This window comes from Dermacentor variabilis, chromosome 10 (genome assembly GCF_050947875.1).
Source record: "Dermacentor variabilis isolate Ectoservices chromosome 10, ASM5094787v1, whole genome shotgun sequence".
In the NCBI taxonomy this organism is placed as follows: Eukaryota; Metazoa; Arthropoda; class Arachnida; order Ixodida; family Ixodidae; genus Dermacentor; species Dermacentor variabilis.
This window is the reverse complement of record NC_134577.1, coordinates 9548216-9575340: the sequence shown is the minus strand read 5'-3', so window position 1 is coordinate 9575340 and position 27125 is coordinate 9548216. Positions and strand designations below refer to the sequence as shown.

The 27125-nt window shown below is 45.3% G+C and overlaps 1 protein-coding gene across 1 annotated transcript; it reads left to right on the top strand.

Annotated features, from left to right (window-relative positions):
* Positions 1 to 540: 540 nt before the first annotated feature.
* On the top strand, positions 541 to 25924 carry LOC142559849 (uncharacterized). The gene is made up of 4 exons (XM_075671530.1): positions 541 to 972; positions 2062 to 2302; positions 6167 to 6241; positions 25818 to 25924. Exons 1-4 carry the CDS (start codon positions 949 to 951, stop codon positions 25877 to 25879), a joined length of 402 nt encoding a protein of 133 aa, XP_075527645.1. The 5' UTR covers positions 541 to 948; the 3' UTR covers positions 25880 to 25924.
* Positions 25925 to 27125: the final 1201 nt, after the last annotated feature.

Below are 27125 nucleotides of genomic sequence, written 5' to 3'. Positions count from 1 at the left end.
TCATTGTTTCATATGCCGGAAGCCGGAAACTATCGAACATGTTTTCTTAGATTTTTGGGAAGCCCTTTTCTTTTGGGACATTCTCCAACGCACGATTAAAAAAGACTTACCGGTGGATGCTTTCGGAATTAGATTTCTGCCCGTCGAGAGTGAAGACGGGGTTCCTTTTGACATGATTATGATATTGGGCCTGTACAGTATTTGGCGATCCAGGATGGCGGTCAGCCACGCAGACATTGATGCCAGGCCGATAAGACAGTATTTTTGTGAATCTGTTAGCAGAGCTATTGAAGGATACAAGATACAAGACCCAGTGCCTGAGTGGCTTCCAAGAATGGAAGCTTTGCTACACATGCGTGAATTTTAATCTCATCACGTAACCCCAAGTGAGGGTGACGTATTTTTAGCATACGTGTTGTGTTCTTCGCGCGGACTGATTTTGTAAACTGACGTGTTGAAGTCGGCAATAAAGAAAAAAAAAAAAAAAAAAAAAGAGGCGGTAGCGCAGTGGTTAAGGCGCTACGCTGCTGTGCGTGAGGTCACGGGTTCGATCCCCGCTGCCATACCGATGGGGGCGGAAAGCGAAAGCATTCCACGCACGTCGATTAGTAAAATACTAATCTGGGAAACTCGGCCACAGCGTGCATCATAACCAGATAGCGTTTTGGCGCGTGAAATACGCGAAATTATCTTCTTGTTTTGAGTAATCTTACCGGAAGTAGGGTTTGCTTGACAACATCCGTTCCCTCAGTTTGCAAATGGCGTTCTACAGCGGAGGGCGTTGCTCGGCTGCCTTGCCTTCAGGAATGTAAGAACTTTTTTATTTGTCTGCGTTTTAACGGTGTTTTACGAGAAGACAAACCGGCAGCATCAGCGGAAGAGAAACTAGCATTAGAAAAGCTGCGGATTCTAGCCGGCGTTTGCATAAGGGCCCGAGCACTACCGGCCATGGGCGGGAACCAGAAGTCGACGGCGAGTACCGTTCCTATATTTTTTTTTTACTTCAATTTTCTCGTGTCCCACTTCTTATAATGCAGTTGCTAAGCTTTGCCAGTTGTTATTATACTCGACGCAGGAATATGAGCCCTAAGCATTCGGCACCTTTCAGTTTTGGCGTGTTCTGTGGAGGAAAACACTCGCAAATTCGAGGAATTTACTGCGTACGTCTGCTCAGTTAAAGTTTGAGGACTACTCAAACGAGTGTGGAATGAAATGAATGCGAGAGAGACAGTGCGTTAGTTAAAAAAGTTAACTGCTTATTGTATTTGTCGATAAAAAATTGTTCGTTGCCTTATTTCCGTGTTTTTCGGCGAAGCCTGCCTCAGATTCGTAATAATAATAATGAAAAAAAAAAACGAACAAAAACGGGGTTCCTGAGAAAATAATTATTACTGCCCGTACTTCATAGAAATGGTGGAAATCCTTATTTTCGCAATAACTGTTGATACAATGACTACAGTGCAAAAATAAGCAATACAAGTATATTCCATGTGTAGAATGACTCGTTAATTTCGCTCAGGCAAGAGAACTATAGAAACTGAATTTCGGGTTTTAAGATTTCTTTCATAATGTCTGGTCTAATTGCAGAGTTGATGCCAGCTACGACTGAAAGTTCTATCCTCTGCCTGAAATTCTGTGACTCGTGCCAGCTTCGAGAATCGCAATGTGCTGGGAAGCGGTTTGCTGTTGCAGTGAATGCGTTCCCGCAGCCAACGTAAATGCACACTACGGAAAGGTTGCTGGAGCAGCAGTGCATGTCGTCGCATATTTTAAAAAAGTGCATTTTGCGAAACATTGCAAGACACAATGCTTCTAATAAACTGTTTCACTTAAAGCACTGGCTTACTTTTACTGCTAAATTACAACTTCCCCTTACAGTATATCAAACAGCTATTATATATTGAGTGAACTTGATTTTGCAAATTATTTCTTAGTCAATAAAAACGTATTTAATACAATACTCTCATTTAATACAAGCAATACCTTGACGTTCATGTTTGACAGTTAGGCAGCTGTGTGCAACGACTTCACATCGTTTTATTCACTACGTTCTTTGCGCAGCCTGCTTCAAGTGTGTCCACAACGAAACTGCCCCCGGAATCAAGCGAGGATCTGTCCCATTTATACCGGCGATCACATCAGTCATCATCGGCCTGTGTGAGGCGAGGTCACTGCTACGGCGCGGTGCACAACGGTTCCTCGACCCTGCATATACAAAGGGACCATCCGCTTGTGGGATCTTCAGTGTGGCTGCAGTGCGCAACGACTTCACATCGTTTTGTACGCTACGTTATTTACGCAGGTGAGTTTTGTTTCACTTGCCTTATACGATAAGGGCGCTGTCCCTTGCACTGCTGCCAAACAATAGTGCTTGTGTTTCATGTCATGGCGAAGGATATTAACGAAGTGCTCGTGGAATTTGAGAGAAATTCGTGCTGAACTCCGAGGTTTCGAACAGAGTGTCGATCACTGTAGTGAAACTTGTGACAATGTCAATATGCTCTCGGAAGAAATCAAGGCCTTGCGCGGGAGCTCGCAACGACAAGGAAAACTAGGGAGCAACTCCGAAAGTGCCGAAATAAATTAAATGTCGATTTGAAAATACTGAGACTTGCTATTATCAATGCCTTTTTGCTAGGGTTTTTATTGATCCGAGAAATCTTTGGAACGAGGTTAACAATTTTTCTAACAATTCGAAAGTGAAGCGTCCTATTAACATCGCAGCTTTTGCTCCTGGTAATAGGACTTCATTCAGTGCAGAAACGCGTAAGCTTGATACACTGAATTTCGTTCTTTCCGACAAGTCCACAAGAGGTGGAAAACTTATTGGGTAATATAAAAAACAACGTCTCGGCAGGAATTGATGACCTGTGCGCTGTACCCCTTATATATGTTGCATCTGTTATCTCTACCGCTAACGCATATAATTAATCGAAAGCCGGAAACTAAACTCTTCCCCTCCGATCTTAAGCTTGCCCGCATACACAAGTGTGGGGCCCCTAGTGGCATATGTAATTACAGGCCAATCTCAGTGCTACTCGTGCTATCTAATGTCCTTGAAGATATTATTAACACGCGTCTCGTGAATTTTATAACTGAACACCACGTAATAAATGACGCACCGTACGGCTTTCAGAAAAATGAAACAGCTGAATTAGCGTTATTACGCGTTAAAGATAAAATAATGAATGGCATTGAAAATAAGCTTTACACCGTTGGTCTCTTCATTGATCTTATGAAAGCGTTTGATTGGGCTAACCATGACATTATTTAAACTTCATGATTACGGCATTCGCGGCGTTGCCTTAGATTTAAAAACATATTTCACACAGAAAACAGTGTGTAAAAATTGGTGTTGTTATTTACCCAATTACTACGGTAAAACAAGTAGTGGCTCAGGGGCCGATTCTAGAGCCCTTGTTATTTATACTTTACGTAAACGATATATTTGATATACATAACTCACCAAAGTTAGTAATTTACACGGATGATACCAATATATCGTTTTCTGCGCGTACACTTAATGACCTTCAGAACACGATAAGCGACTACATAATGGAGCTTGATAGTTGGCCTCATGCAAATAAATTAGCGCTGAAACAAAAACAAGTTAACTACGTCTTGTTTAAACCCACTAACAAAGCATGTGACAATTAACTCACGCTGACATTAGGACACTGTCATATAGCGTGCATAAAATGTGAAAGATTTCTAGGTGTGTGGTTTGAAGAAAGTATGTCGTGGACTACACACATAACCAAACTAACCTCAGAACTAAGCAGAACAGCTGGTTTATTATTCTAATTGTCGGATCTAATTCCTCTGCAGTTAAAGAAAGCGATATACTATGCCCACTTCTAATCCCGTTTATCCTATTGCACACTAGCTTGGGGTACTGCAACGACTACGAATTATGACAAACTGGAGGTATTGCAAAAGAAAATAGTGAGGATTTTTGAGAATTATCCTGGTGAACCCAAAGATCTAAGAACTAATCCTTTGTTTATTAAACACAATTTGCTTAAAGCGAGTCAAATATTTGGCCACAAACTCCTGCTGCACATACGCAAACATAACCTGTTACATTCAGCACAGACAACGCCAGCTCGTTATGGAATGCGTAACAAACGGATGACAACACCACGAACACGCACAAATTATGGAAAGGCTGTCGTCGCCTATCAAACACCCGCACTAATAAAGCGTGTGAATTCACAAATACATTTCAACATGCAAACATTGTCCATTCAAATCGCAAATAAGGTTGTTTTGTTGAATAAGTGAAAAAACCCTTTAACAGAAGTGCATATTAATTTTTCGCGATTCTATGTTTTGAATGTACATGAAAAGGTGTTCGTAGTTGCCATAACTGTATTTGTTTTTATCTTGCATTGCATATTATTTTCACTATTTCAAGATACCCAGCGATGTAAAGTCTTTCAAATGTTCGTTTTATGAATGTATCACTTTGCCTGCTGTCTGTATGGTCCACAGGTCCCTTCAAGTTGTCTATGACAACTTTTTTGCCTTGAGGACCCCCACAATTGTGTTGAAAATAAACTGAATTCGTGAAATTATACCTATAATTCTCAAACGCAGTTACATTTTAAGGTAAATAAAAGCTTCGCTTTTTTTTTTTCGGGCAATGCAGAGTGCATTTGCACAAAAAAAATTAGAAAAGGGCGATCAAAATTTTGTTTTAGTATAGTAATGATTTATTTAGTAATTATTGTTTTACACTATCCATGGCTGAAACCTCGCTCCAGCGCATTAAAGACGCTGGTGTAGGATATGAGTTAAGTTCATTTGTTTAAATTTGATTTTGAGCTCTAAAACTCAGCGTCTAATATAAACGATAGGCTGGGCCTTACAGGGCTAAGGCTTACCTTTACAAGATAATAATTGCACAGTCAAGACTCATGAGCTACGACACGCATGAGCGCACAGTTGCTCGGCACATTGGCACGATTGATAGGAAGAGTTAACGGCGTTAAAGACGCGTGCAAAGCTCTCCTAAGAGCCGGTTTCTTGAACCCATTATGCTTCGGGTATATTAAATATGGACCTTGGTATATATTCAACTATATATATACAGTAAGTACGTGCTGAAGCATACAAGTCAGGCCTATGTTTTTAGTTGTGCTAGTAATCACAAATTAACGCGCACGCTAAATAATCACAGGTGGCAAAAGATTGTTTCCCTCTTTACCAATCGCAATTTCTTTCTCAAGACGGCAGGTTGGGAGACTTGGTAGCCTACCATCGTCCAAATCGGCATCTTTTTCTTCATTCCTTTGGCGCTGTTTGATTAAGGCAATTTCTTTGCACTGGGACTTCGCCGCAATAGCAGGCGATGTAGCCTTCACTGATATCGCGGCTAGCTTTGACCTTGGCTGCCATTTTGACCTTTGACGGGTTGTGCTATTGCGTGCGAGAGTGCCGACTTGGTGCGCCTGATGAAGTCGGCGCGGTCTAGGCCAATCCGCGCGCTCCGAACAACCGATCTCCGATCGCGCCCCTGATTTCGTGAAGTATAGCTTCTGCCGCCGAGCCGCAACCCGCGCCGCTCTTTCGAAGGGATCAAGAAGTGACAGAAAGAATGCGTTCTTCACTTCAGTTACATTCCGCTGGCTCGAACAACGCGGGTTCGGACAGCGGGGCCAAGCTGCGTTTCTCAGGAGGCGAGGTGAGACCAATTCTTGCAATGGTTTTGAAAAAAATACGGCAATCAATATTTCGCGTAGCACCTATGCTAACTGCCTTCCACTCCTTTTGCTGCGAAACGCTTTCTTTTTCCTGGTCCCGAAATAGGCTTATCAACCGTTAGACAAAAGCATTACAGTTGCCAGTCCAGTGCAACAGGCCACTGAATTTTATGTCGATGTGTTGAAAAAAAAAATAATTTCGTCCCGACCGCGTTTTCTTAGTTCGGCCAGTTCTTCTTACTTAAACGTCGACTTTGCCACAGCAGCAGGCGGCATAGCCTACTCTAATATCGCGGCTTGATTTCATGTTGGCTGCCATTTCGCCATTCGTGAGTGCATGTGACTGAGCGCAAGAAGGCTTACCTTTTTTCGTGAATAACTTTAGCTTGTGCCGCCAGGCCTGAACATGTTCGAAGGCGCCACAAATCGACTGAAAGAGTGTTGGCTGCTTGTGTGTGTAGGACTACCTCGTGGCTCATGGTTCGAACAACGGGAGGACGGACAGCCGGGCCAATTTCTGTTTCCTAAAAGACAAGGTGAGCGCAATCGTTTCTATTTCTTTAAAGTGAAGTAATTTCGGTTACTGAACTTTTTGTGTTGGAGCTATGCGGTGCGTACCTTTGGTTGATTTTTGCTGTAAAGCGCTTTTTTCCTGCCCTATCAACCATTAGACCAGTGCACTGGAGCTGCCAGTTCAGCGCAGCATCTCGCCGAGTGTGATGTCGGCGCGTTGAAAACAACCTTTTTGCTCCATATTTGGAAACGCAATTCAAAAATTGCTAAAGGCGCATTAAAGCATTATTGCACGTTGGCCGACGTTTTGTGATGTTTTTGCTAGTTTCTGCCGTGGCATCATCGGTGGAAAATATGCCGAATCAGGTGCATGCCAAGAGCAATAAAGTTATGCCGCAAAATATATATATATATATATATCATCATCATCAGCCTAGTTACACCCACTGCAGGGCAAAGGCCTCTCCCATACTTCTCCAACTACCCCGGTCATGTACTAATTGTGGCCGTGTTGTCCCTGCAAACGTCTTATTTTCATCCGCCCACCTAACTATCTGCCGCCCCCTGCTACGCTTCCCTTCCCTTGGAATCCAGTCCGTAACCCTTAGTGACCATCGGTTATCTTCCCTCCTCATTACATGCCCTGCCAATGCCCCCCCCCATTTCTTTTTCTTGATTTCAACTAAGATTCCATCAACTCGCGTTTGTTCCTTTCCCCAATCCGCTGTTTTGTTATGCTTTAACGTTACGCCCATCATTCTTCTTTCCATAGCTCGTTGCGTCGTCCGCAATTTAAGTAGAACCCTTTTCGTAAGCCTCCAGGTTTCTGCCCCGTAGGTGAGTACTGGTAAGACACAGTTGTTATACACTTTTCTTTTGAGGGATAATGGCAACCTGCGGTTCATCATCTGAGAACGCTTGCCAAACGCACCCCAGCCCATTCTTATTCTTCTGGTTATTTCAGTATCATGATCCGGATCCGTGGTCACTACCTGCCCTAAGTAGATGTATTCCCTTACCACTTCCAGTGCTTCGCTACCTATCGTAAACTGCTGTTCTCTTCCGAGACTGTTAAACAATACTTCAGTTTTCTGCAGATCAATTTTCAGACCCACCCTTCTGCTTTGCCTCTCCAGGTCAGTGAGCATGCATTGCAGTTGGTCTCCTGAGTTATTAAGCAAGGCAATATCATCAGCGAATCGCAAGTTGCTAAGGTATTCTCCATCAACTTTTATCCCCAATTCTTCCCACTCCAGGCCTCTGAATACCTCCTGTAAACATGCTGTGAATAGCATTGGAGATATCGGATCTCCCTGTCTGACGCCTTTCTTTATAGGGATTTTGTTGCTTTCTTTGTGGAGGACTACGGTGGCTGTGGAGCCCCTATAGATATCTTCCAGTATTTTTAAATATGGTTCATCTACACCCTGATTCCGTAATGCCTCCATGACTGCTGAGGTTTCGACTGAATCAAACGCTTTCTCGTAATCAATGAAAGCTATATATAAGGGTTGGTTATATTCTGCACATTTCTCTATCACTTGATTGACAGTGTGAATATGGTCTATTGTTGAGTAGCCTTTACGGAATCCTGCCTGGTCCTTTGGTTGACAGAAGTCTAAGGTGTTCCTGATTCTATTTGCGATTACCTTAGTAAATACTTTGTAGGCAACGGACAGTAAGCTGATCGGTTTATAATTTTTCAAGTCTTTGGTGTCCCCTTTCCTATGGATTAGGATTATGTTAGCGTTCTTCCAAGATTCCGGTACGCTCGAGGTTATGAGGCATTGCGTGTACAGGGTGGCCAGTTTCTCTAGAACAATCTGACCACCATCCTTCAACAAATCTGCTGTTACCTGATCCTCCCCAGCTGCCTTCTCCCTTTGCATAGCTCCTAAGGCTTTCTTTACTTCTTCTGACGTTACCTGTGGGATTTCGAATTCCTCTAGGCTATTCTCTCTTCCACTATCGTCGTGGGTGCCACTGGTACTGTATAAATCTCTATAGAACTCCTCAGCCACTTGAACTATCTCATCCATATTAGTAACGATATTGCCGGCTTTGTCTCTTAACGCACACATCTGATTCTTGCCTATTCCTAGTTTCTTCTTCACTGTTTTTAGGCTTCCTTCGTTCCTGAGAGCCTGTTCAATTCTATCCATATTATAGTTTCTGATGTCCGCTGTTTTACGCTTGTTGATTAACTTAGAAAGTTCTGCCAGTTCTATTCTAGCTGTAGCGTTAGAGGCTTTCATACATTGGCGTTTCTTGATCAGATCTTTCGTCTCCTGCGATAGCTTACTGGTTTCCTGTATAACGGCGTTACCACCGACTTCTATTGCGCACTCCTTAATGATGCCCATGAGATTGTCGTTCATTGCTGCAACACTAAGGTCCTCTTCCTGAGTTAAAGCCAAGTACCTGTTCTGTAGCTTGATCCGGAATTCCTCTAGTTTCCCTCTTACCGCTAACTCATTGGTTGGCTTCTTGTGTACCAGTTTCTTCCGTTCCCTCCTCAGGTCTAGGCTAATTCGAGTTCTTACCATCCTATGGTCACTGCAGCGTACCTTGCCGAGCACGTCTACATCTTGTATGATGCCAGGGTTCGCGGAGAGTATGAAGTCGATTTCATTTCTAGTCTCACCATTCGGGCTCCTCCACGTCCACTTTCGACTAACCCGTTTGCGGAAAAAGGTGTATATATATATAAAAAAAAGGTGCATAAAATGTGCATATATATATATATTGCAGGTCCAAGGCACATGCTGCAACCTATTTGAAGCAACACTTCAAATATAGATGCCATACAATTAACGGCGATACGTACAATCGTTTAATTTCATCCTATGCAACAGGTCAATTTATGCAATGTTTATGCAAAAAGTTAACCTCGGACAATTTTTATAAGTGCACTACACCGTTCAGAAACTATTACGAAATGCAAGCAGCCAATCAGGTGGATGCGCCCAGTGTGACACGCCTGCGTAACGATATCACGTGGACGACGTGCGATGCTTGTCGAGGGATAAGAATGCTGCTGACACACAAAGAAGGATTTGCAGTCACGCGTATTCGGGACAGCTGTAACGTTGAAAGAAAGCGTGGTTCGGCAGTTCTGTGTAGGCGGTCACAGATGGCAATCTACTCTCTTCTGTTGCGGCTACGTGCTTATGTCCCTGAGCGTCACTGAAGAGCGATCGTATCTTTATGGGAAAGAATTTCTTCGGTGTTCGAGGACGCACTAGGTTAAAATTAGTAACAGTCGAGTTTACGTTGCCCATGCTGCTTTAAGGGCGAATACAGGGCATTGCATACCATTTTGTTCTTGCCCGTGCTTGTTTTCATTTTGGAAGATCCTTGAAACTTTGCTGCTCAGATTTAGGCGCACGTTAAAGAACCCCAGGTGGTCGAAATTTCCGGAGTCTTCTATTACGGCGTGCCTCATAATCAGAAAGTGGTTTTGGCACGTTAAACCCCATAACTTAATTTAATTTTTTTTGAAACTTTGCTTTGTGTGCACTATGGGCTCTCTGTTAGTAGCTTTCGGCAACTCTGTTTTCACTTGTCACGTCATTGTTTAGGAGTTATGTGTGGGTCCTTGGAATTTGTGATACATTTTAGTATTAAGAAATCATTAATATGTCAGCATGTTATTCATCAATGATGCACGCCAAGGTTACGACGCAACAACGTTAACATGACGACGTGGTGATGACTATGTCGTCGGTGACAAGGCTGCTTAACTGCTGTGGCAGAAAAAAGTTGCAATGTTGGCTGTAGAATGTTTATGGCTGTAAAATTTAAGCGAACAGGTATTTCTTTTGCCTGTTTCACCCGTTCTCGTCACGTCAGCACCAGGCACCACTGTAGGCATTAGGTTAAAATTTTGAACAATCGAGACTGCTTTGCCCCTTCTGCTTAATTAGTGAGGCCATTATATCATATAACATATTGCTTCTGCACGTGCCTGTTTCTTTCGTGGGCGATCCTTGAAACCTTTCTTCGTGTGCGATATGTACCTAGTGTCTTATGGTCACTTCTGTTTGTGGCTTTCGCGAACTCTTGTCTCGTCAGGCCATTTTTTAAAATTCTGGCCCGTAGTTCTATGTGTTACATTCATTTATAAACCTATAATAATAATAATAATAATAATAATATGATAATCAGCGATACCGACATGCTGCGCCCGAGAGCAATATTACTGCACAACGACGCTGACAGGACGACGTGACGATGGCTGTCATTGGTGCATGACTACTGAACTGCTGTGGCAGGAAAAAGTTGCAACCCTGAATTTTGTACAGCGCGTACATAGTCATTGACGATTATAATTAGGCAGCGGCTCAAGAGCGCGCGATGGAATGTTTGTGGTTGCACCTTCTTGTGAATAATTTTTTTTCTTTTGACGCTTTCACCCGTTTTCGTGGATGGTCAGTGGTAGGTGTTCGGACTCTGCAAGGTAAATGCTCATTGGTTCTTTCGCCACTTTTGTCATTCAGTGGTTCGTTCGTTCGTTCAGTAGTTCATTAGTTCATTTCCTAGTTCCCTCTTTCAGTGGTTCATTAGTTGACCCATTGCTTCGTTTGCTCATTCGGGCTTTTCGCTTACATTGGATATATTATGCGGTGATTTCTGCACAGCACTGTAGTCATGCCCTGACGTCATAGTCACGATTACATATTCGTCACATCGCCGTCGTTTTGTAATATTGTGGTTGTGCTCAGCGCATCAACGTCTTCGTCATATTGTTAATGTTGCCATGTCGTCGTCGTCATTCCTGTATTTTTGTCGCTGTAATCGTGCTGCCTTCGTCAGACCACTTTAGTGGTCGTGTCATCTACGTCATGCTGCCGTTACATTAAAGCTTTGTCACCCTCGCCATCACCATGGCGGTGTTGTTGTCGTCTTGCCGAGGTCGTCTTTGCGACATCATAACAGTGTTCTTGCTACTGTCGTCAGCACGACGTCCTCGCCGTTTCTGCCGTACTTCAGCTCCGTTTTCGTCCTTCACAATGTGCGGTCGTCGTTAGACCTTCGTCTCCTCAATCTGTTTTTTTCTATTCTTCTCACAGGCGCGCACAAAGATACACAAGTTATTCACTTTACACTAAGAGGTTGAATCATCTGGTAACATGCGGCGCGGAGGCTCGCCTTAATGTGCGAGATAGGTTGGCATGCAGACGGCTAACCGCACAGTGGAGAATAGCGTAATGATTACGCAAACAACCTCAGCAGTGTGGTAGGGCCAACCTTTATATGAGCAATCCATAGGTTGCGCAAATATTTAGATAAGTGTGTATTTTAAAGCAAAGGTTTCTTTGCCTACCCTCCCGGGTTTGGCGTGGCAGCGGTTGCTGCTTCTTTGTCGGTCGGCATCTCGGCAGATGTGTATCTCCGAAGCACAGACGGTCCTAACGAATTAGCACATTATAATAAGCTGATGCTTTGGTGCACTTCATTTTATTTGAATTATCCATTCGGTATGTTCCAGTGGGTATGTCGCTGTGATACAAGAGGTACATAATCCTAAACGTATCTAGACATGCGCCATAATTTTCTGTGTATACAGCTGTCGTCGCTATTCTTGCATCGACAAGCATCATAAGTTGCATTTGTCCACGTGACATCTCAGCGTAAATTTCTAATGCTCCGTAGCCGCCTGACTCTATGCTTGAATGTGCTCATAGCTTTTTTTTTTTTTTAACGGTGTAGTCGATAAACATGAAATATTGCACGAGATTGAAATTGTGACCCTTGTGTTTGAGAAACATACATTTTAATGGGATTAAATGCGGCACAGGATGAAAGTGAGTACAGTTTTATGCATCGCCCTTTCGTCTATAGCACATATTTACACGCTTCACTTCAGCTTCGCTTGACAGAGATTACGAAAAGTGCATCGGATGTGCATATTTTATTCATCTGTCATGCATCAGACATATCGGGGCGTGAATTTGGGCCGACTGGTTTATTGCATGTTTTACAACAGCGTGTTCATTCAGGAAACAAAATTTGACTCCAAGATATTGACTTTTTTGTACTTTCGTACTTTTCGTCTGCCGTATTTTTTATATTTATAAGGCAATGATATTATTCTACACCGTTCTGAGCAAAACCATCAATTCCTAGTCAAAACACGTGTTCGGTTCCTGCTGTTCATCTTACTACTCGAGAAAGCACGTTGTCCTACTTAACTCATGAGTGATTATTCCTACGATGAGCGTAGCCAAGTGATCGTAGTTGCGAAATTGGGACAGTCGAACGCCTAGAAATGCCTCAGAGAAATGAAACAGGTCTAGTTCTGCTTTTTACCTCTTGCGATGTTGTAAAGCAGAAATTTTCTTGTATACATTCGAGTGGTTTATACGATGCATTACAGTTTTCCTGACAGTCATGTCACACTGGTTTCTCTATTAGTCGAAATGGCATGACTGCCTCACCATTTTAAGTTTGTCGAATAAAAAAGTTACGACATTCCTAGTTGGCTATGTAATACAAATATTAAGAAAGTGAAAAAACGGGCAGATACAAGTGATGCGGGCGAACACAGCGCAATGTTAAGGACAAATAATTGAAAATGTACAAGTAAGCCTATGTTATCATTCTGGGTTATCATAACTAGTTATGCAACAGAGCCACGTCTTTCACGCTCACGCACGACATCTCCTTTCTTTATGAGCAATTGTCACTTTTCTCAGTTCTTTCTTAAACGGACGCCGTCGGTTCGTCTCGTTACCCATTACACCTCTTAGCATCAGTCGTCGGTGACCTTAAAAAATGGAAGCAATATAGGAAGCCAGCCTCCAGGAAAATAATTATAGCTGTCATCACCATCACTATCAGCGTGTTTATGCTCTACCAGTGATTTCCCATAACCCTTGTCTTGTGCCGTTTGATCCCGTCTTATGCTTGCAAACTTCCTTACACTACTAATTCGCAGCCGTAAAAGATGTATGGTGGGTAGGTTTGCCCTGCATTAGTATTGCATGGTTTCGATTACGCTGTCACGTCAGGAATTGTAGTATCATGGAATGAATGGCCTAAGCTTTTCTATAGACTGTTTTATCGGCGAGGAGGAACGTAGCCTTGAACCAGCGCGCCGCGCCGCTCTCCTCCTCGCACTGGTTCGTGCGGATTCCGTTTTTTAGCTCCCAGTGGCAGCTTGCAAAGGTATCGGTTTAATTACGAGTTAATACGATTCTAACGTGTTCCGTCTGGGATTTCTGCGATATCAGACGATTCAAGGTCGACGGGCTACCACGCTGCTGTATTCAGCCGCAAAAATAACTTTGGGAAGCAAGGGTTAAGTGCGTCTTCAGCCGCGGCGACTTCGTGAACACCACCGCGGCGATACCGGAGAAGCGTCCGGTTTGTATTGCCAGCGTAAACAGAAAGGACTTGATGCTATCGCGTGTATGTTCGGAAGGTGTTGTTCTCAGTGAGCGCTCGGCAACGAACTCTAAATTCGCACCCATGATGAAACTGGGATATGAAAGAAAGTGCGTATTCGAGTCGGTCAACTATTGCGAATAGACGAAGTTAACTATTTCTTTGCGCACGGACATAACATTATTCTGTTCAAACGTGTTCTAAGATTATCATGCTTGGCAACCAACTTTCTCGTGGAAGTTGACCGAGGACGTGTTATGAAAACAGTACGTGCCAACTAAGAAATGAAGGTGTGTTCTTTTCCGTTCTGTTACCAAAGCCATCTCTACCGCGTTCCGGCCAGCGCTAGTTCACACGGGCTCTCCCATGCTTCCGAATCTCGCCGGCAACCTGTTGACGCCGCTGATCGCGCGCTGTATTGCTGCAGAAAATAAAGTTGCTGTTGCAAAGAGTAGTTCTTCGTTTTTCAGCTCCCTCGAGGAGGCAGTTACCGCGATTGGGATGTACGCTGGTGCGGCTCACCGCACCAGCGTGATAATCTTCGCCTGAGTGATAATAGAGCTTAATAGAGATCAAGGCTAGACATACAATAATAACAGGTTAAATATATACGTTACGTATCGACAATGTTCAGAGTTGACTCGCCTCCTACTTCGATCGTGGGCAGAGCTGCGGGAGCGCCTCTAGGCCCGTCGCCGTTTGATATTGCGGCTATATCGAAGCTTTTTTTGATGACCACGCTTTGAAGTTTTGCATTCAAATCAACTTGCTGACACCCCTAGAAAACTGCGAAAACTTGCTTCTCGCCGTCGACAGCACGTTTGTCGTGCACTCTGCATCGCGATCTCACATACCAGCATGGCGCTGGACAGTAGACAGCGCTGTGATCGCAAAATGGCGATCAAAAAAGAGCATGAAAGAGAACCGGATGGAAAAGGAGCTGGTTCTGACAAATTTCAACTGGAAGAAAGCCTAAGAAAATTCCTAAGCACACAAGAACGGGGCTAGACGAGGTTTCCGTTAGGCTGATTAATGAACTAGGACCAAAAAGTAAGGAACCTCTGGTGAAAACAGTGGAAAAAACTTTAAAAGATAGACGAATACCAGGAAGTTAGCAACAAAGTAGAATGAATTTAATTTGTAAAGGTAAAGGGTAGAAAGATAGAATTCACCCGTATATACCGTTGACCATTACATCGATAATATTGCCGATGTAATGATACTGGTAATGATAAACATTACCGGCAATGATTGCCTGCATCAGCTAGCAATGCAGGCAATCAAATTAAAGCTGGAAGCATCGGCAGAGAATAATGGAACTTAGGGGGAGCTTAAGAATGGCTTCATAATAGGTAGGCATTTGGATGATAACTTGTTTGTTCTTACTCAGTGTATTGAAATATCAAGAGTAGAAAGCAGACCGTTATATGTGGCCTTTTTAGACATGACAGGGGCGTATAACAACGTAGACCGCAACATTTTGTGGGATATTCTGGAAGAGGAAGGCTTCGGTGACAACTGTCTACAGCTTTTGAGAAAGGTTTACCTAGAAAATGCCGTTTGCGTTGAATGGGAAGGGATGAGGAGCGAGGAGAAAGTCGATATTGACACGTGTACTTATCTTTATCGGGCAACCACGTTTCGCCGCCTAACAAATGTAATCGCGCAGCATGGGACGCGCCTGCATGTATCCGAAGGTTCTGGAAAGTTATCGATGCTTCTATCCGCTGTCTGTTGTCGCCGAGACTTATGTTATCTGATTTCATCACCTGACGCGAATGGTGTAGAACTTTGTGGAAGGCACGCGGGTCCGAACGATTAGTCTGGAACATTCGACGACTGCTCTATAAAAGCCGGCGCGCTTGACCCACAGATCAGATTTTCGACGATCGCCGACTGTGTTCGTCGCTTTCGTTGTGCTATAAGTGTAGCTTGTTTTGTGGGCATAGGTTCGCCCAATAAAAATCTAGTTTTGCCTTTCACAGTATTGTTACTGTGTTCTTAACGTCACCACCACGTGACATCTGGTGGAGGTGCTTTACGTCCATGTACCGGACGCCCCCGACAAGCCGTAATCCAAGCCCGGACCGCAAAGACAACACCAGCGCCGTCCTGGAACATCGAGCAAGCCGCCGTCTTCAACAGCTGCCCCCGGAGCACGGACTCCTACCTGAGAAGACCAAGCAGATTGTGGCCAAGGAAACTCCAATGGCAGCCCCAGCATCCCCCATTGTGCTGCAGCCGCCCAGGGAGCCTCCAACGTTCCGCGGTTCAACATTCGAGGACCCGGAAACCTGGCTCGAGACGTATGAGAGGGTCGCCGCATTTAACAGCTGGAACAGCGACGACAAACTGCGTCATGTCTATTTCGCCTTGGAGGACGCCGCCAGGACGTGGTTCGAGAATCGAGAAGCCACCTTGACGACGTGGGACCTTTTCCGAAGCGGCTTCCTGCAGACCTTCACAAGCGTCGTACGCCGAGAACGAGCACAAGCACTACTAGAAACCCAAGTGCAGCTGCCTAAAGAGACGACCGCAATCTTAACAGAAGAAATGAGCCGCCTATTCCCCCACGCCGACCCGGAAATGTCAGAGGAAAAGAAAGTCCGGCTACTGATGCGTGGTGTATAGGAGGAACTTTTCGCCGGTATGGTACGAAGCCCGCCGAAGACTGTCGACGAGTTTCTTCGCGAAGCCACCAGCATCGAGAAGACACTGGAAATGCGGAACCGGCAATTCAACCGCCGCACGAATTCAACAAGCTATGCCGGAGTTCAGTCACTGGCCACCGACGACCTGCTCGAGACTATCCGAGCGGTCGTGCGGGAGGAGCTACAGAAGCTGTTCCCGTCATCACAGCCTCAAGTGGCTTCGATTGCCGACGTCGTACGTGAAGAGCTCCAACAACAACTCGGAGTAGCCCCTGAATCGCCTCAGCCGCAAGCGATGACATACGCCGCCGTCGCCCGCCGCCAAAGTCCCCCTCCGTGACAACGCCAGGGCCCTGTAACGCCGCAACGCCGTCGTCCACCGCCTCCGCCGCCAGCACGCCCACCCGTCGCCCAGCGCACCTACGCGAGGAAGACTGACGTTTGGCGCACCCCCGACCACCGCCCGCTTTGCTATCACTGCGGAGAAGCCGGGCACATCTACCGCCGATGCCCATACCGGGAGATGGGACTCTGAGGGTTCGCCGTTAACGCGCCGCGACCACAGATTGGTGAACGACCTCGCGATATCGCCGACTACCTTGCCGCCACACACTGGAACCCTCGACGACCATCCCGTTCGCCGTCACCAGGCCGCTACCTGTCGCCGCAGCGCCGACCATACACCGGCCCAGCCCGGGGCCGCTCTGTGAGCCCATATCCGGAAAACTAAAAGCAGCACGATCACGACGCAGCCGTGATCCAACGCCAAGACCTAACTGCAATGCCAGAAAAAGAACAACCGACCTCGACATGCTTCTCGACGGCCACGCAGTCACTGCCTTAGTCGACACAGGGGCCGATTACTCCGTAATGAGTGGACACATCGCAGCCCAGTTGAAGAAAGTTAAGACCGCATGGGAAGGCCCTCAGATTCGCACCGCTGGAGGACACCTCATCACGCCGACTGGGATCTGCACGGCAAGAATAACCATTCATGACCGGACTTACCCTGCCACCTTCGTTACCCTCCAGCAGTGTTCACGAGACGTCATTCTCGGTATGGACTTCCTGGACCAACACGGCGCAATCATCAACCTGAAGTCGAAGTCAATAACGCTGTCGGAAGATAAATCAATGCCGCCGGAGAGCTCTCGTAGTCACCACGCCTTGAGTGTGCTCGAAGATCAAGTGAGCATCCCGCCTCGCTGCAGCATTGTTATTTCGGTCAGCACCGAAACACCCGCTGATGTAGAAGGCGTCATCGAAGGCGACCAACGTCTACTGCTAGACCGTGAAATTTGCGTCGCAAGAGGGATCGCTCGACTGCATGGAGGGAAAACTGAAGTGTTGCTGACAAACTTCAGCCAGGAGTTCAAGCACATCAACAAGGGCACGACGATCGCGTACATCGAGGAAATTCTGGAAACAAGTAATGCGTTTGTCCTCTCGGATTCCGCCGCATCTACCCCGACGACCATGGTTCCCGAACCAGACTACGACATTAATCCAAATCTCCCTATGATTAAGTAACAGCAGCTCAGAAGTCTGCTCCAACGATACAAAGGCTGCTTTTCGACGTCATCGAGGATTCGACAAACACCAGTCGCCAAGCATCGCATAATCACCGAGGAATGCTCTCGACCACTCCGTCAGAGCCCTTACCGAGTTTCGGCACGAGAACGTGAAGCTATAAGAGAACAAGTCGACGAAATGCTGCGCGACGACATCATCCAGCCGTCGAAAAGCCCGTAGGCATCCCCTGTTGTCTTGGTGAAGAAAAAGGACGGAACCCTACGTTTCTGCGTCGATTATCGTCGTCTGAACAAGATCACGAAGAAGGAAGTATACCCCCTCCCACGGATAGACGACGCATTGGATCGGCTCTGCAACGCTAAATACTTCTCGTCCATGGACCTCAAGTCTGGCTATTGGCAAATAGAAGTCGACGAAAGAGATTGCGAAAAGACCGCCTTCATCACCCCAGATGGCCTCTATGAGTTCAAGGTTATGCCATTCGGACTGTGCTCGGCGCCTGCAACGTTCCAGCGCGTGATGGACACGGTTTTAGCAGGATTGAAGTGGCAGACCTGTCTCGTATACTTGGATGACGTCGTCGTCTTCGCCGGAAATTTCGACGTTCACCTTAGGCGGCTTGCAACAGTACTAGAGGCCATCAGGTCATCAGGACTTACTCTTAAGCCGGAAAAGTGCCGCTTCGCTTACGAGGAGCTTCTATTTTTAGGCCACGTCGTCAGCAAATCTGGAGTCTGCCCCGACCCGCAGAAGACAGCTGCCATAGCAAAGTTCCCACAGCCCATCGACAAGAAGGCAGTGCGTAGATTTCTTGGCATGTGGGCCTACTACAGGCGATTTGTCAAGAACTTTTCACGCATCGCTGAGCCGCTGACGCAGCTAACTAAATGTGACGTCGAGTTCAAGTGGGAAACGCCGCAGGCCGACGCATTTCAAGAACTCAAACGACGCATGCAGTCGCCGCCCGTACTTGCGCACTTCGACGAGCACGCCGATACCGAAATCCACACTGACGCCAGTAGCCTAGGCCTCGGTGCCGTCCTAGTCCAGAGAAAAGATGGACCTGAACACGTGATAGCTTACGCTAGCCAGTCGTTGTCAAAAGCGGAAGGCAACTATTCTACAACCGAAAAGGAATGCCTCGCCATCGTTTGGGCTACAGCGAAATTTCGCCCTTACCTATATGGCAGGCCATTCAAAGTCGTCAGCGACCATCACGCCTTGTGTTGGCTAGCGAATTTAAAGGATCCCTCAGGACGGCTGGCACGGTGGAGCCTCAGACTACAAGAATACGACATCACTGTAACATACAAGTCCGGACGAAAACACTCAGACGCCGATTGCCTATCACGCGCCCCCATTGACCCGCCGCCGCAAGATGACGAGGATGACGACGCCTTCCTTGGAATAATAAGCGCCGAAGACTTCGCCGAACAACAACGAGCGGACCCGGAGCTTAAAGGCCTCGTCGATTATTTGGAAGGGCACACCGACGTTGTCCCCAGGGCATTTAAGCGTGGATTATCTTCCTTCACGCTTCAAGACAGTCTACTCGTGAAGAAGAACTTCTCACCAGTCCGCGCCAATTACCTTCTTGTTGTCCCGTCAGGACTTCGTCCAGAAGTATTGCACGCCCTACATGACGATCCGACCGCGGGACACCTCGCATTTTCCCGGACACTATCGAGGATACAAGAAAAGTATTATTGGCCGCGCCTGACCGCCGACGTCGCCCGTTATGTCAGAACATGCCGAGACTGTCAGCGACGCAAGACACCGCCGACAAGGCCGGCCGGATTACTACAGACAATCGAGCCTCCTTGCCGACCATTCCAGCAGATCGGGATGGACTTGCTGGGACCATTTCCGACGTCAATAACCGGAAATAAGTGGATCGTCGTGGCGACGGACTACCTCACCCGCTTCGCTGAAACAAAAGCACTGCCGAAAGGTAGCGCAGCTGAAATGGCGCAATTCTTTGTCGAAAACATCCTGCTGCGACATGGCGCCCCAGAAGTCCTCATCACCGACCGAGGAACGGCCTTTACAGCGGAGCTCGCCCAAGCCATTCTGAAATACAGTCAGACAAGGCACAGGAGGACAACGGCCTACCACCCGCAGACGAATGGTCTTACGGAGCGGCTGAATAAGACCCTCGCCGACATGCTAGCGATGTACGTCGACGTCGAACACAAGACCTGGGATGCCGTCCTGCCGTACGTAACATTCGCTTATAACACGGCGGTACAAGAAACAACACAGATCACGCCGTTTAAGCTGGTCTACGGCAGCAACCCGACGACGACGCTCGACGCCATGCTGCCGCACGTCACTGACGAGGAGAACCTTGACCTCCGTACCTACCTCCAGCGCGCTGAAGAAGCCCGACAGCTCGCCCGCCTGCGGATCAAGAACCAGCAGAGGACCGACAGCCGACACTACAACCTCCGACGACGCTTCGTGGAGTACCAGCCTGGTGATCGTGTTTGGGTTTGGACCCCTATACGCCGACGAGGACTGAGCGAGAAGCTTTTGCGTCGCTATTTCGGACCATACAAGATCATCCGACGTATTGGCGCACTGGACTATGAGGTCGTGCCAGACGGTATTTCGCTATCACAGCGGCGCCGCTCACGACCTGAAATAGTCCACGTTGTGCGACTAAAGCCCTACTACCAGCGTTAATGAACTTTCGGGCTTCGCGTAACTGACCTTTGGACTTTGTTTCTTTTTGTTGTTACTTATGTTTAATAAGTGTCTTTTTGTGTTTCGCTCTCTTATATTTGTAGCATCGGGACGATGCTTTTTAAGAGGGGGGTATTGACACGTGTACTTACCTTTATACTTGGTTCCTTTACTTATCTTTACTTGGTTCCTTGCCAAGAAGTTGGATTTATGGTGATGTGGAACCAACCATATGGTAGGCAAGATATTTCTTTCATGCATATTCGTTTCATTTTATTGAACTTATAGAATAAACAGTTCAATGTACAGGGAGATGTTTCTTGGTTAAACACTTGAATAGTGGCCTGTGGTTGTAAGATGCTTAGATAATAATAATAATAATAATAATAATAATAATAATAATAATGGGTCAGGTTTTGGTTTTCTGTGTGAAAATTAAAGAATTCAATAAATAAGATAAACACAGAAGGTAGGGTGAAAGGTTGACAAAGTACTTTTAGGGTAACTTTTTTATAACATTCAATAACTAGAACAGTTTGTTGATCTCACATATCGACATGAACTGACTCATGATGCATTATGTATGTATATGTATTATGTATTAATCATATATAAGAAGCCAACAAACAAAGACACCAAGAACAACATAGGGGAAATTAGTTGTACTTAATAAGTGAATCAACGAGGGTCTTAAACCCGGCAACATTGATGCCTCCAAGTAGCATGTGTGGGTTAATTGACCAGTTGCCTTCACCCAAAAAGGTAACATACTTGTGATGCCTGGGGCAGAAAGGATGTTCCACATTTGCTGCCAAGGCTTGTGAATGGTGTTGCTGGCTAACACACCCAATGTTAGTTCTAGTAGTAAAACATGAATACCCAAGAAAGTGGACGGGAAAATGGTGCCACAGTAGCTAAATTCGTTAGAGCATCACACGCATAATGCGAAGAAGTGGGATCATTCCTCACCTGTGGCAAATTGTTTTTTCATCCACTTTCATTGCCATTAATTTATTATTTCTTTAATTCAAGTACAACTAATTAGTCTGAATGCCTTACATAGGGTAGTGATAGAAAGTGCCTTCTGAACTTATATTACAGTCTTGTCCACTCCTGCCTTGATTATGGAGCAATAATTTATAATTCTGCAACACCAAGTGCATTAAAAACCCTAGACCACCCCGTCCACCTTCTGGGTATCCGTCTCGCGACTGTTGCTTTCGGGACAAGTTCAATCCAGAGCCTCTACGTAGAGTCAAATCAGTGGTCACTTCATCTGCAGCGGTCATATAGCAGTTTTACATATTTTCTGAGAGCTCAAGCGAACATTGAACATCCTTGCTATTCAACCATAAACGATATCGCTGCTGCTACGCTCTTCCGTAACTGACCTGCAGTGAAGAAGCCGTTTGCTTTGCGTGTGAAGAACCTCATTGCGGAAATGGGTGTTCCACTTCTTGAACATTGTCCTATGACTCAAGTAAAACTGTTGCCGCCATGGCAGTGGCAGCTCATTGACTGTGATATGTCATTTGTAGATGTCACGAAACTTGCGCCAGAGGCACATATTAAAATGCATTTTTTAGAACTCCAGTATAAGTACTCCTGCACTGAGTTTTACATGGATGCTTCCAAGTCAGATGTAGGGGTTTCTTACGCAGCCATCGGCCCATCTTTTTCAGAATCCGGCGCATTGCACACGGAAACTAGTATATTTATGGCAGAAGCCCATGCACTATTGTTGACAAAGAAGCATATAATGAAATCAAAACTTCGAAAAACAGTCGTATTTACAGACTTCATAAGTGTTGTAAAAGCCCTGAATTAACTCTGTAAACACACAAACCCTGTACTTATTGAGCTCTACTCCATTCTGTGTAGAGCATACACATCTAACCAGCATATCATTATATGCTAGGTACCTGGCCATAGATCAATTACATTGTAAACTACTCTTACCGCTGCGGTCCCTGCTATAGATCTGAAGCCTCTCTTACGAAGGAAACTGCAGAACCACTGGCAACACTTGTGGGATGCGGAAACAAATAATAAGCTGCACGTGATAAAGCCACAGTTAGGTTTTTGGTTTTCCGTAACAAAATCACGGCAAACAGATTTACTATTCTGTCGACTCAGAATAGGGCACACATTTGGGACCCATAATTTTCTACTTTCTTGAAATGAACCTCCAACCTGTGGTAGATGTGGGGAGAGGCTGACCGTGCTCCACGTCCTGCTGGAATGTCGGGAAGCCGAAGTTGAGAGAAAGAAACATTTTCTTCTGGCATACTGCTATTGCACCCCACCTTACCCGGCTATGTATCTTGGCATAGAACCGCTTTTTAATGCCAAAGCAGTCCTCGGTTTCTTCAGTGATGTTTTCCTAGATGTTATTAGTCCCATACATTCGTAGCGCTTCCTCCCTTCAGAGGATGCGGCTGTGATAGCAGTATTGTATAGCACGTGCCTCCAGGCGCTTGTGTCTCAAGGGCTCTGGTGAGGCCATAGGGCTGTGGCCAGTCTTTGCATATGACATGTTTTGTATATCATATCATTTTTCACAGTGTATTTTAACGCTCATAGTACACGTCAATAGTCATCACCATAATCTTATTACATGTAAATTTTACGCACTTTACAGCGACTATTATTTAGGCCCCTTTACAGCTACGTCACTTCAACTGGCATGGCGTTCTTTAGCCATACCTGGCCCTTGCACCAATAAAAACCACACATTAATTAATTAATTAATTAATTAGCCTTATGTTGTCCTTGGTGTCTTTGTTTGTTGGCTTCTTATAATATATATATATATATATATATATATATATATATAAGTTAGGAGCAATTTCAATTAGCAACAGAGTTTCTGTACTGGTCGCAAGCACACAAAAAAAAAAGTTTTCGTACCTCATTTTCAAAATAAAAATAACACTAAAATGCTGGGAAATGTATATGCTGTGATGGCATTAGCAAGTTGGGCATAAAAGGGCAGCTTTGGCAACTTCCTTGACTTTTGAAATTGTGACAGCTTCAAATGTGTTCCTTTTGATGCAGTGCATTCATAGGAAGATGTACAGTCGAACCTCACAATAACAAAACCGGTAGAGAATGTGAATAAATTCGCTTTTGCAAAAATTTCGTTGTTGCGGAATGAGACAGCACAGATATGCAATGCGTCGCAGAACGAAACTTTACTGTCAAAATTCTGTTAGCCTACATTGGCAAGCCTTGATCGAGGACAGAGAACTGCATTGCAGACAGTACAAAGTGTGCCGCATGCCTTGATCAGCAGTTGGCAGCACTGCCGTGGAGCAGTGTTCTCGGTCACTTGCTTGCAGAGATACGATCACTTATGCAAGATTTTGTGTAATTTGGCACTGAACACAGAGCGGCAGCGCTACGTGCATGCAGCAGCATTTCTCCAGCGTATGCTGTTGCCCGGAGACACAGACGTGTCCAGTGGCGAGCGTGAAAGTGATTGTATCTTATATACCCGAAGGCAATCAATCGAGATGAACTGTATTTGCATAAAATGTTAAAATTCTTTCAGTGGCCATGTTACAGTTGAACCTCAATATAACGATCATGGATGTAGTTAGACCTCGACATTACCAAGTCGGTGCAATTGGCAATTAGCTTCGTTATATTGAAATTTGACCACTTAGACAAATAAGTACAGTTGCCGATGGATATAATTTTGCACAGATGGGCCCGCAAGATTTTCTGAATTATGGGGCAATTGGAAAAAGCAAATTTGAATTAGAAAAAAATTCATTTTGGTGAAATAGAGAGTCTGCAATGAATGTTTCATGAATTGCAGACTCATGCCGAATTTCATGCCGTGTTGAATTTCATGCCGTGTTGATAATATGTTCACATCGAAGGTATGCTTTCATATCCACTCCTCCCCTGCATCCGACAGTGTAATCTGCAGTGGGATGATGCTATCATGAAAAGCGTCTGCAGTGGAGAACAAATGCTTAAAGGCCAACTGCAACAAAATTTTCGACAAAGTGGATGTGGCCCAAAACACTCGCAAGAATACAAAACGGACAAAAAAATGCCTTTATTACCACTCGCCGGAAGTGACATACAACTTCGACCGTGGAAAACCAGCGCCTGTGTCTTCCTTGCACCATTTTCGTGTATCAGCTAACAGGTCCCACACATTTGATAATCGTAGAGTTAGTAGACACTGTTAGCAGCTTCATATGCTGTGCCCACGCTATTGCACGCCCGTGGTGTTCTTTCATTTCCTTTTAAGTCGATGAGTTCCATCTCTGCTGTGAGACGAGGAGTACATTGAGGTGAGCAAGCCCAAGCTAGAGGACCTTAGCTACCTTAGACCGAGCAGGCAACTAGCATCTGTAGTAAAGGATAGGAAGTAGTGGACACTCTGGTGCCAAGTGCACGTAAAGTTTCACCCATTTATCTCCTGCATTGCAGGATCGTCTGCCGCTGCAACTACAAACTGTGCTCGCAAAATGTAGCCTGTGCAGCTTTGTCAAGTGTAGCTTACAATTTTACATGCTTTGTGCGTGTTGGCTGGTCTGCATCGCACTTACTGGCTGTGGTGTGGTGCATGTTTGCATCGAGAATGCTGGGAAAAATGTGTTCTGCCCTTTTCAGCACAGCATTGTGCATTGCACAGTGATCACTTGTGTTTGAGTATGCAAGACATTGGCATTCTTTCAACAACTCAAGTCAGGCCAGTGTGCAATGAGAAAGCATGCCAACCGAGGCACCCATCAGTAAAAAAAATTTTGAGAGAGTGATGCTCCTGGGCGACTAGGTGCAACTTGGAGATGAGCAGTCGTGTACTGTCCTGGGATTATCATCATATCTGCATCACTAGCGCTCACCGCCAGTTACTTGGGTCGTTTGCTTAGGAGCTACTTGAATGCTGCTGATGAGATTAGACAATTACCAGCCCTGCGACTTTGCCAAGATTATGAAAGGAAAAATTGGCATCCACCCGTATGTAGCATGAAGCTACAAAGGAAACCCACAAGGGTTTCTCAGAAACAAAGCTTCATAGTTGAAGAAAAATTCGCTCTGGTCAGGAATTCGAACCCGGGACCAACGCCTTTCCGGGGCAGTCGCTCTACCATCTAAAGTAACCAGGAGGCTAGCTGATCGCAGCGCGAGGGCGATTTAATCTCCAACTCAAAGCTCAAGGAGAATGAATATGGCAAATCAGTTCTGCAGAATTCCAAAAGGTGGAGGAAAGGTTCATGCAAGAAAAAGTTGGCAGGCTACTGCAAATCTTTTGTGTGGATACATCATTCTTTTTATCTCATGTTAATGTTTTCAAAACTACATGGCTGTTGCTGCCTAGGATTGGCGACCTGCAGACAATATGTGGTCTGGTGGACTTGCGGCTTTTCTGGGCACTGGTAGTCACTGGCACTGCTCTCAGAACTCTGGACCAGCTGGCTGTACAGATGCGAGACTGCTTTCTCACCAAGGTGTGGACTGTCTCACATTTTTCTCTGCTTTGTTTCATTTAAAAGTTCTAGCCTGTCGGTGTATTTTCATTTATGTCATTATGGAATACTATGGAGACACAAGCATGTATGATGATCATGATTTATTGACATCCTCTTTGAAATGGGGCAGTGACAAATAATCACCTACCCTGCTCTAGTTACTCAGGTACGCTATGCATGCTTTTGTTGTTGCATTTTTGTATACATCTTGTTAATCTTTTCTTCCTCAAAACTTTCTCTTTCTGCAGTGTACCGCTACCTATGTCTGTAATGAATCCTGTCATATCAATCTCTGCCCTGCTTCTTTCTCCACCAATACTTCTAAACGTCTCTTGCTTAACTTGACTGCTAACCGAATGATACTTCTGTCCACTTAACTCCAAGAGCTTTTGGAAAGTGCATGTTACCAATGGGTCTCACTGTGTGGATCCCTTTGCATTCCATTAGCATGTGCTTAGTGGTCTCTGGAATTTCGCTGAAGCATACAAATGCCTCATCTAGTTGTGAATATTTGCTCTGGTATGTTCTTGTCCTTAGGGAACCAGCTTGAGCCTCAAATAGCAAAGTACTTCCTTTTGTTTTATCGTACACATTTTCCCTTGTAATTTCTTTCTTCCCAATCCTGTATATTGACACGTGTACTTGTATATCTCTATTGGGCAACCACGTTTCACCGCCTAACAAATGTTATCGCACAGTGCAGGACGTGCCTGCATGTATCGGAAGTTTCTAAAAAGTTATCGATGGTTCTGTCCGCTGTCTGTTTTTACCGAACCTTGTGTTATCTGATTTCATCGCGTGACGCGAATGGTGTAGAACTTCGTGGTAGACACGGGGGTCCCAGCGATTAGTCTGGAACATTCGACGACTGATGTATAAAAGCTGATGCGCTTGACCCGCTGATCAGATTTTGACGATCGCCGACTGTGTTTGCTGTTGTCGCCGTTCTTTAAATGTAGCCTGTTTTTGCGGGCACAGGTTCGCCCAATAAAAGTTAGTTTCGTCTTTCACGGTATTGCTACTGTGTTCTTTATACATCACTACCACGTGACATCTGGTAGAGGTACCGACGCGGCCTGTCGATAAGTTCATGAGAAAGCCTTCCGGGAGCTAGCAGAGCGCTGTCTAGAAAGCAAACTAAACAAACAAGCTCAGAA